The sequence below is a fragment of the Phalacrocorax carbo genome, chromosome 1 (genome assembly GCF_963921805.1).
Source record: "Phalacrocorax carbo chromosome 1, bPhaCar2.1, whole genome shotgun sequence".
Taxonomy (NCBI): domain Eukaryota; kingdom Metazoa; phylum Chordata; class Aves; order Suliformes; family Phalacrocoracidae; genus Phalacrocorax; species Phalacrocorax carbo.
Window position 1 is genome coordinate 202,738,744 of NC_087513.1, and position 10,916 is coordinate 202,749,659.

Genomic DNA, 10,916 nt, shown 5'->3' on the forward strand with positions numbered 1-10,916 from the left:
AAAACTATCACTTCCAGTGGGGTTTGGTGGAGTGAAGCTGAGACCAGTGTTCGTCTTAGGGGAACAGGGAGGTTTTGGCTGCCCTGCTTAGCTTTGGTTTTCTTTGTCAGTGATTCATGGTCAGATTGCACTGGTACAGCCCAAGGTAGAAGATAGCTCCATGTTTGTTAGGGTAAGCTCCTCTTTTTTTTCCTGAGGGCTTTCACCCATTCTTGTAAATTATGTTTTATATCTAGTTCTCCAATGTAAAGAGACTGTCCTAAAAAGCCATCACATTTGGAAGGAGAGGGACAAAGGCTTCCCGCAGTCTCTTATTTCTAGCAGGCACATTTAAAGAGTTCTCTTCTGATCTCTGTAAAAACAGCAGAAAGCTTTTTATCTTCACTGAACTGGATTTCCGGGAGCACAGGGTACCTCACAAGAGAATTTGAATCAGAAAAATTACCTAGACAGTGTTGTGCATGCTTCCTAGGAAATGCCAGTAGTTTCAGTGAGATAGCACTCCCATCCATCTCATCTCTGCCTCTGCATCAACTAATACAGGCAGACGGTCTGACCAAAAGGCTGTTGCAAAATGCCTTTGTGTATGAGGGACTTGGGGGAAGTGCAGTAAGAAGTGATTATACAGTAACTGTACTGATGAAGTTACAGAAAATGAACTTCCCTATGACCCTCTGGTTTCACTACTGGAATAATATGAAAAGAGAGCCAAAGCTGGCTGCTATCTCTGACATGACATCAACAGGGAAGTCAAAGGAAAGATTGTTTAACATGCTTTCATTTGCTTCCTAGAATAGCAATGACATTATATTAACACCACCAAAAAATGAGTCACATATGTAATTGCTGCTTGGAGCTATCAGGATCTATATAAGCATTTTAGCTGCAGTCTTAGGAGACAGAAGATCAAATCCTTTCTGCTATAGCAAGGCCCCCTGGCAAGCTGGGCACTATGCAATACCTCTTACTTTGTGCTGCCGTCCTCCTGTCTGAGAGTTTTGCTTTTCCAGCACAACGTGAACCAGAGTCATGGAGAAACACAGACACTGAGAATGTAAAGGTATGTTACTGGGGACAATGGAATTGCATTATGAATAACCTGATTTTTGATTCAGCTTCTACATTCCTCTTCTATCTGTTTATGTTATCTTCTTATCTTACACTATCACAACAGTTTTTGCAGAGGTGACATAAAACAATTTAAACTTGCTATTTAGCTTAGACACTCTAAGTCTAACTTAGAAAAGAGACCAAGTTCCAACTGGTAAATAAAGGGGAGCGTGTAATTTTTAAAACATCTCAAAAATATTATGCAGACTGTGTTGGAAGGCTGCAGATTTGAATGCTCAGTAAATTATGTTTACTTAAAAGGATTGCTTGCATACAGTGTTTTGCTGCTATTGCAAATCTTTTTATATATGATAATCCCTACTACAGAGAGAACAGCATTTGGTAAACTGAAATGGAAAGAAAAAATACATCTAAAACTAGCCATGACTGCAGGACAATGAAACAATTCAATCAAATGAACCAAGAGATCACATATTTATATACTAATTTTTATTTTCCTCTATTTCTTCTAGGCATATCTTGATAAATTCTTTCCACTTGTTACAAAAACACAAAGCCTAAGCTTAGAAGAGAGGATTAAAGAAATGCAAAGGTTTTTCCACCTGACCGTGACTGGAAAATTAAATGCAGAAACAGAAGAAACAATGAAACAGCCCAGATGTGGAGTCCCCGATATAGCAGATTACAAAACATTTCCTGGAAATCCAAGATGGAGAAAGACACATTTGACTTACAAGTTAGTGATGTTTCAGGTTTTACAGGGAAAGGGATTGCTTTGTATTTAACTATGTGGGTTTCCTTCACACCCTAAATGACATTAATCTTTTTTCTTTTGCTGCCAGGATTGTCAATTATACACCTGATCTACCCCAAAAGAAAGTGGATGATGCAATTAGGAGGGCTTTCATGGTATGGAGTGATGTGACTCCACTGCAGTTCAAAAGAGTATTCTGGGGAAATGCAGACATTGTGATTGCATTTGCACGTCGTGGTGAGAATACCTATAATTTTTAAAATGCAATTGTCCATGTTTGGCTCAAAGCATGTATTTTTATAGCCACAGCTTTAAGAAAGATCAGAGTTTGGAATTATTCTGAAGTCTGCATAAATTTTATCTTCTCTTTATCATGCCACCAAATGTATACGTTATGATTCAGTTTTACACCTACGAAACCTTTAGGAAATACTTTCAGAGTTACAGCCATGAAATGCAGGGGAAATTTAGCTCCAGAATGAGACACCTAAATTTAGGTGTTCAAAGCTCTCTCTGCCTTGACAACTAATGGGACCAGATCTGTAGAGCGAACCATCTGGTTCTGAAGATCCAGCCTCCACAGGCTTCATTCAGGCAGGTTCAGGCAGCCATACTTTGATATAGAACTAGTCTGATTCCCTGGACTAAACAGTCTTTGGCAGCTGGGGTGCATTAGGTTTGGCCATAGAGAGTATCTTCTGATGGATTTTCTTCTAAGAGGAAACCCATTGGTGCACTCTGAGATGCCACAGCATGGTAAGAGCAGATGACCAGCAGAGTCACTTCAGAAGCTCACTTGTGACCCAGACTAATACATGAATGTAGCCGTACATTTAACTTGTGCCTGGCACCTAAACTGACTCAGCTCAGCCAAACTAAATGCCTGCTTTAAGGTTAGCTGACTTGTTCTCTAGATCTATTGACAATATTTACTAGATCTCCATTGACTGTAAGTGAGGGTCAGATACCTGGCTTGTAAGTAGATGACTGCATGTAAATACCAGCTCATGCTTCACTGATAGGAAGAATATTATGTTGCCATGAAGAGTCGACTAATGTGTCAGTCAAAGTGAGAAAGGATCCTGCAAGCTGGAATGGGTTTTAATCCCTTGCATGTACTAGGACTAGGCCTTTCTGCCCATGTTAGCCCTGCCACAAGGTCCATCCACATGGCCTGAGGGAAGGGACACAGAATGGCATTTGAGTTCCCAAAAACTCATCAGTCAAGCCAGAAGCTCACTAAGGGGTAGGGGAAAATTTTGAAAGCCAGTACAAATATACCATCCTGGCAGCTCTGGCACTCGAGGTAGGAAATGGTAACATTCCACATGCACTGTGATAGAAGTAGGTAATAGACCATACCCCAAGGCTGGGGACAAATAAACATAGCTCTTCAGGAACATGTTATCTATCCCACATCATTGTCTTCCACTAAAATCAGTACAAGTGAGAATGTCTACAACTAATGTTGCCCAGCACTTTCCAACACTGAAAACATTCAGGTGCTTATAATGTTGTCAAGCATTAAGTATTTATTCTGAAATAATCCCTGATTGCTGCCTCAGAAACACATTTCTGACAAAGGCTCAGATGAAGATGTTCAGCTCTTTCTGAAACATGCAGCAGCCTGAATTATCAAATACAAGTTTTGAACTTAAGACATGAATTTGGAGAGTGTTTCCTAAGCCTTGCTCCTTGTTTTTACAACCTTGCTGCTCTTGTAGGATTTTTTTAAAGGATTGGTAATGCACAAAACTAGCACAAACAAGCAACATGCTCCAAATTGCTGAATTTAAACGTTACAGCTGATGCCATCTGATGACTTTTATTTCCTTTCAAATCCAGAGCATGGTGATGGAAATCCTTTTGACGGAAGAGGTAACACACTAGCTCATGCATATGCTCCTGGAGAAGGGCTTGGTGGAGATGCTCATTTTGATGATGACGAAAGGTGGTCAGAGTCCAATCAAGGTAAAACCCACATTGTGTATGAAGGGAGAAAAGCAAATATTTTACATGTTAGAACAACACAGCCATAGGATATGCTTTCCATAACTCTTCATGCTTTGAACGCTTTCAGTACCAACATTTCTGTTCTTTTCAACTACCTTTCTAAGTACTTGTGCTTCATTATCATTAGCAGCTACATAATGCCTGCTCTGTACATATTCTAAAGCACTTTTCACAGGCTAAACAAGGACTATGAGCCTCTGTTTTCTACATAAATTATGAAAAGGTAAAATTACTTGCTTGTAGGAATACGGTTGACTGAAAACAGAGTTAGAAAGAGGCTCAGGTTCTCTAGGTGCACATGCAAGGGAATGGTAATGTTTTTAATTAAAATATTTTAGTTACATAAGGAAGTTCAGTAATAACTGATCAAAAATCCAAGCTTTCATTCCAAGGGAATGAAAGAGATAAATTCTCCTGCTATTTCAATTCTTTGTATGCTAAAAAGAAATGTCATGCCTTTAACGTACATTTCTATGCTTCTGTGCTGCAGAAGTTAATTTGTTCCTTGTTGCTGCTCATGAATTCGGCCATTCTTTGGGACTTGCTCATTCAAATGTCCGTGAAGCTCTGATGTACCCTCTCTACTCATATGTGAACCCAGCAACCTTCAGACTTTCAGACGACGATAGGAAAGGAATTCAGAAGTTATACGGTAAATTCATTATGAGATTTGATTTTCAAGATAAAACCTGCTGGGGTTCTCATTTCACTACCCTCCCTGACTGCAAGGGCTTCATCATATTAGCAAAAAGAAAGAAGAGGAACAAACTTGGGAAAAACACATTCCTGTATACTCTGTCCACTATGTTCCTCCTGTAGCATGCCCCCACTGCAACCAAGAGGTAACGGAGCAGCAGTGCAGCAGTCTGGCACACTCTCTGCCTGCACACCTACATATTGCCAAACAAATCCTGTGGACCTTCAATGAGTGGGGCTACTGGCAGGGAAATGAGAGATACTATGACACTTACCAAGTCAATGCGACAGTTCACTGAAGGTAGAAACTACTCAGCAGTAGGAGTGGAGCATAATTAGAACACATCCCACAGGGTAAACTTTGTGAGGTTTGCTTTTCTTAGCACCACCTTCCTCAGGGCATGCTAGAGGAACACTAGGAATAAAACACTGTTGTCGGCATTGTCCATTTCCAGTACATTCTTTATGTTTTGTGCTTCTTTCCCACAGGGAGGAGGTCACCAAATTCTTGAAGAAAGTCCTTCAAAAAGACCAAAGAATTCACATCTGGCTGTTTTGGTGTTCCAAAACCATTTTAATCCTCTAGCTAATTAAAGTGGTAAACTCCTGGACTGCACTCTCTCTCCCTGAATGTTTATATTGATTTATTTGCACTTTACACAATTTCACTTAGAAATTAAACCCCTTCCTAAACTTGTATACTCCGTTGCCTCTGTTTTTTTTGTCTTCTGTCATTGCTCTGGGGGATTAAATAACTCCTGCATGTGTGATGGACAGACAGACAAATACCTTTCTGAATAGAAGCATAGGTACCTAAAAAGCCTATGGGCATTTACTGCTGGAGGCACACTCTGTTCCTGGCTTGCTTTCAGTTCCCATGCATGCCCTGGCGCTTCACAGTGCTGCCTGCTCAGAATCACTGTGCTTCCCACATGGCTTACACATAGAGGAGAAGGTCTCCACAGTGCTTCCTTCAGCATGGTCTGGGATGCCTTCCCAAAAGGAAAAGCTTTTCAACTTTGTGTCCTCCCACCTTGCTAGTGAAGCAGGTTTAAGAAGCAGTCGACTAGGATTCCCATTGTCCACTGATATTCAAACACCTATCACCTCTTTTGAAATAATAATAATTAAAAAAAACCAACCAAACAGGAATTCTTCTCTCCTTTGGAAGACTAATCCTACATTGCCAGAAAACAAAAACAAGCACAGAGAGGCATAACCCTGGAAAAACTAGGATGATGTCCTGGTTGCTGGAGCTAGTCAGTTGTTCTGGAGGCTTGAGCTGCTCTCTGCTGCAGGGTGGCATGCCCGTCTTCCTGCCATAACTGAAGAGCCCAAATGACATGGAAAAATGCATCCATGTCTCTCAATTCCAGGAGAAAATGACTATGCCTTCCTGGCTCCCTGGGCAAAGCATCACCTGAGAAACTTCAAAGCCTCCACTGGGCTTAGTCCTTGGAGAGGTTTGGAAGGACATGATGAGAATAGCTTACTAGCTTACTTTGCATACAGGCACTGGTCTACAAACAGTGGAGCTTTTTTGCCTATTTAACCTGATAAATTCTTATGGGACCAATGGCTTCTCCCTTAGGAGTTTTTATGCTCCCTGATGGGGAGAGAAGGCTTCTTCCACCTCAACACATTTGCCAAATGTGCACAAAGGTCTAGTCTCTCAAAAGCTTGACAGCATTTCCCAGCCTTTATACAAAAGCCTTTTCCAGTTCAAGAGCTGCTGCCCAGTGATGCAAGGGCTCTGAGTTTTGTCCAGCCCCAAGTTTGGTGCAGGACACCTGAGAGAAGGAAGTCTGTGGATTGGCAAAGTGGGACACAAGAAAGTGGTGGTATCTTTTGCAATTCAAAGGTTGGGTGGAAAGGAGGAGAGGCAATTTTAATCTACCTATACTCAGAAGTCTCATGTCCTACTCTCTCAGCCACCAGACACATATATTTCCTACGATAGCATCTAAACACAAATACACTTCCCAAGATAGTCCTAATTCCCAGGCAAGTTTCTGGGTACCAACTGATCTCTGGGGTTTGCTCCTCCTGGGTCCCTGGAGCTGGAAGGGTTGTGAAACAAGTTGGAAGGAAGGAAGGTTAATTCCTCTCTATCACATTGGGAAACTACCTTTTCATGCTTTTCTTCTGACCTCTTTTAATCACACCCTTCCTAGCCGACACTTTACCTTCAAACTTCTGCAGCAGAAAAAGGATTGTCACCATCCATGGCATCACCATTGCTCTGTAATTGCCTTGGAAGTGCCTCCAGCAACGCAAGACTGCAATCCTACAGCTACCTCCTCCATAAGGAGAGGGAGAAACAAGCTGAAGAGGGGAGGAGAGAGAATTATACTTCTTGACCTGCCACATGGGCAGTAGTTTATTCCATAAAGAATTCCTGTTAGTCCAGTCCATCTAACCTAATATCTGCTGCAAGAAGCAGCACCAGATAGTGGGATGGCTGAAATAAGTCACTGACTGAGACATCCAGAGTGTCAAGGATACGTGAGGATAGGGTATGAAGCATAGCGCCTTCAAGTGCTTCCCCCTCAGAAAGGTTTCTCACCTCTGGTAAGACAAGTTTGAAAACATTCCCATCAGTTACTAGCCACATGAAGCTCAAAGATGAAGTAGCTAGTGCTAAGTGAGTATTATTTTGAGGGCACAGGTTTCTTGTGGTACAAGAAAAACAGGAAGCCCCAGAACCGAAGGTCAGATCCCAGACTGCATTAAAGACTACAAAGAATGGGACTAGTGAGCTATACAGGCTCTGTGGATGCTCGATCAAGTTGGGTCAACCAGGGGGTCCTGGAAAGATGCAATGTTGACAGAAAGTATCCAGTTCTTTTGGCCAAAATCCCTACAGGGAACGTAGCACACACCATGATCTTTACTGAGTTCGAGTCACTCACTAGTGCTTCTTAAAGAGAAAATAGACATAGAAGTCAGACATCATCGGAGGAAAGACTGTGCAGAAAGAACCACTCTTAAGGACACATGGGACAATCCACGCACCATGCTGGAGGAGGCACAGATGAGGAAGGCATGAGAACAAATACTTGACTGGAAGTAGCGGATCTGTTTTCTGATGTACAATTAATTTCCACATGAACTGAGATAAATGGGATAAAACTCCAGAGGTATATTCCTAGGAAGACTGTCCTGACTGTGGGACACAACTGGGAGACAGCTTCCAGCGAGCACATGAGCTGACTGGCCTGCAGCAGGGCCAGCACAAGGTGGGAGCGAGGCACCCTTGTATCTTGAAGGAGGCATTTCTGACAGGCAGCAGCACTCAGCTAGCATCTCCACAGCATGTGCAATAAAGTAGGAGCCAGGATTTTTGTCCTCAGAGAGGGAAAAGGTACCACTGATGATCTGTCAGCGGCATCTTACCTCCGGGCTCCTGTTGTCCTCCCATTCGCATTCAGGACCTCTCCTTCGGGGAAAACGGCTGCCACTGGCACACCTCACCCTGCCCACTGTATGTGAACTATGCAATATCTGCCTCCATCTAGTGGTACCGCTGGGCACTACACTGCCTTACCCCCTGCTGTAAGGTGCATCTTAACCTGCCCACAGGCCCACAGGAGTTTCTCCTACACATCTCACCATTAGGGGAAACTAGGGACAAGAGCAAATTTAGCAAGGGTGCTGCTGCCTCTTCCTCGCTTTATTTTACACCCTTTTTCTCTTAACCTATTTTACACTATTTTTTACCTTTCAGGTGGAGCTTGAGTGACTCTAATCATACATACCTTCATGATGATTGGTGTAGAATTTCCTCGCTTTGCTTTTAAAAGCATAGACTAGAAGAAATTCAAAGCACATGCTCAGTGAGGGGTGGTTGCACCTTAGAGGCGGGTAGCTTTTGGGATGGAGGTGTGTTTTGGTATTATAATGATAGTATAATGAGCAAAGTTCCCAAAAAGGACAGCAGTTTGTCAAAAGCATGACAGCCTGTTGGCTCAGGGTAGCAAATGTGCAGTGTACCAGGCGCAGGGTACCTCGAGTTCCCATTGATCACAGAGCCTGGCCACAGCGTCTTCCCACTGCTCCACCCTCCGGACAACTCCTCTTAGAGTTAGTACGCCAAGTTCTCCGGGCATTGACGACATCTATGGTTACAAGCCTAGGGAACTTCTATGGAATGGATTTCTCACCTGTCAGCTACACTCTACCTTGAAAGCTTCTTCCATGCTGTACCTTTCCTAAAAACATCCTAAGTCACCTCCAGCGATTATTCCACAGTATCACAGGTTAGTTATTTTATCCATCTGAATAAAAGCCCAGTGCTATACTCTAGCTGTTTTTCATTGTCCAGATTTTATATATTTATTATTTTATAAAATTTTGAAACAGTTTGTATATCTGAAGATACAAAAAAAAAAGTGATGAAGCTTGTAATTTCCTGAGCCATCAGAAATATTGAAGGAAGAGTCCTTGTCTTTTCTCATCTGCCTTTGCCAAATACAGCAGAAACAGTATTTTACTCAAAGAACTAGCAATTCCTACAGTTAAATACATATGTTTAAAGATGAGCAGGGGGGACTTACCAGTACCCCTTTTCTAGCCTTAAGTCACTGATTTTTCCTTTCACATTAATCTCTTTACATAACATCCCTCCTTTTTTTATATATATTTTTAGATAATTTTTTAATTACTGTGCATGCATTCTCTCCTCTTCTCCTTGGTGATTGTAACAGTGTTTGGTTATGCTGGGATAATGAACATTCAAACACAACCTCAGTCCTTTCTTTCAGTCTACCTTTTCTCCTACCCAACAAGGAAGAATCATCTTTAATCCAGAGCTTCTCTGTGAAATGTGTGGCATGATGTCCTTGGGATTAGTTTCTTCTGGAATCCTGGAAACCGAAACATTTAATTATACAAAGAAAGCAGGAAGAAGGTTACACCGGGCATAAAGACACCTTCATTTATCTTTTAATTTTATTCATTTCCCCAATGAATATCCTACCAAAAAGAGAAACAACAGTAAAAAAATATAAAGACAGTGCATCAGGAATGAAGGGAGATGGCCATTTTGACATTGTGGGGACGGACAAAGAGTACTAGATAAAACATCTCAAGGTAAGAAATACACCTTCGTTTCGAGTTCTCAGCTACAGGAAAATCGTCCTCCAGCACATGAAGTGACAATAAATCCAGCTCTAAAGTGTATTTAGTAGCCTGTAGCTCTTTGTTTTCTTTATCTCCATGTCTGACATAAAAGAAATAAAAAATAGAGGTCATGCCATGAATAGTACCTGCTCCCAGAGCTTTGTTTTGTTTTGTAGTGAGGTATTTCTGCACACAGTGTTACCAGTGACATTCAGTGGAGCTTGTCTGATTTCACCAGTGAGAATCCCCTCCTGGTGCTGTAACATTCATAACCCTTCACTTCCAAAAGGGCCATCTTTCTTGAGGAAATTCCTTTTATTTTATAATCTGAGTACTTAAGTTTTATATGGTTAAAATACTGTCTGGACAAACTCATGGAGAAAACAAATCCATTAAATGATTCCTCATGAGTCCCCACCTCATGGACTTCCTGACCTACAAATTACTAAACGCTAATATGTTTTTCTTGGGAATTACTACTGTATGTTTGTCCTAACATTATACACTTGTCTAGGTGGTCCTTATGGGAGACCAGTATAGCTGTCTTTAGATTTGACTGGTTTTTTTCCTTTCTGCAGGATATATCCTTAAATCCAACCTGATTTTCCAAGCTTTGCAATCTGCCCAAGTGCTCTCTCTTACACTTATTTTACAAGGTTACTTTGCCAAGCCTATCTCCATCTGGCTATTTAATAACTGCTTATCTCACTGCTTTCTGAATATTTTTGGTTTTTTTCTGTTTTCTTGCTCATTTATATACAGTTCCATCCAGGGCCTTTTGTCCTTCTCAGATGAATAATAAAAATATATATTTGCCTTTTCTGGCTGCTACTCCTAAGAGAAACAAGGGTATTGCCCTCAGCATCCTGTTACCTGTGATGCATTCAGATCCAGGAAAAACCCTGCCATGAGGCTGCTGAGCTCCTACCCCAGCTCTGTGCAGGAGCTTGGCTTCACACAAGGGGCCCTGTTGTTTCAGCTTTTAATTCTATAATGGGGATTAATTGCTACATAGTCTAGATGAGGGACAGCGATACCTGGTATTAATAGGGGAATAAGATCTCTGGAGAATAAATTTAATGACATCAGTGTCAGTAATTCCAGCCTTAACAATGTGGCAAAGCTGCCACTGGAAAAAGCTCATAGATACATGATGGAAATGAACTGATGAGCTGTAAAAGTATGAACTATGGCCTGTCACAGTACTGTACTCTTGGCTTTTCTTTGATAGTGTTAACTGGAGATTTCATCCAATTTCAAG

At 41.6% G+C, this 10,916-nt stretch overlaps 1 protein-coding gene across 1 annotated transcript; it reads left to right on the forward strand.

Moving 5' to 3' along the window:
- The first annotated feature begins 909 nt into the window (after positions 1 to 909).
- Positions 910 to 5,213, forward strand: MMP7 (matrix metallopeptidase 7). Its single transcript, XM_064439314.1, has 6 exons — positions 910 to 1,060; positions 1,584 to 1,807; positions 1,914 to 2,062; positions 3,671 to 3,796; positions 4,329 to 4,490; positions 5,024 to 5,213. Exons 1-6 carry the CDS (start codon positions 953 to 955, stop codon positions 5,044 to 5,046), a joined length of 792 nt encoding a protein of 263 aa, XP_064295384.1. The 5' UTR covers positions 910 to 952; the 3' UTR covers positions 5,047 to 5,213.
- The last annotated feature ends 5,703 nt before the right edge of the window (positions 5,214 to 10,916 follow it).

Bases quoted from the DNA above. Each gene is read 5' to 3' on its own strand.
- MMP7 (XM_064439314.1), top strand. From the start codon at position 953: ATGCAATACCTCTTACTTTGTGCTGCCGTCCTCCTGTCTGAGAGTTTT. The intron at 1,061-1,583 runs GTATGTTACTGG...TATTTCTTCTAG, and splicing joins CAGACACTGAGAATGTAAAG to GCATATCTTGATAAATTCTT. The intron at 1,808-1,913 runs GTTAGTGATGTT...TTTTGCTGCCAG, and splicing joins AAGACACATTTGACTTACAA to GATTGTCAATTATACACCTG.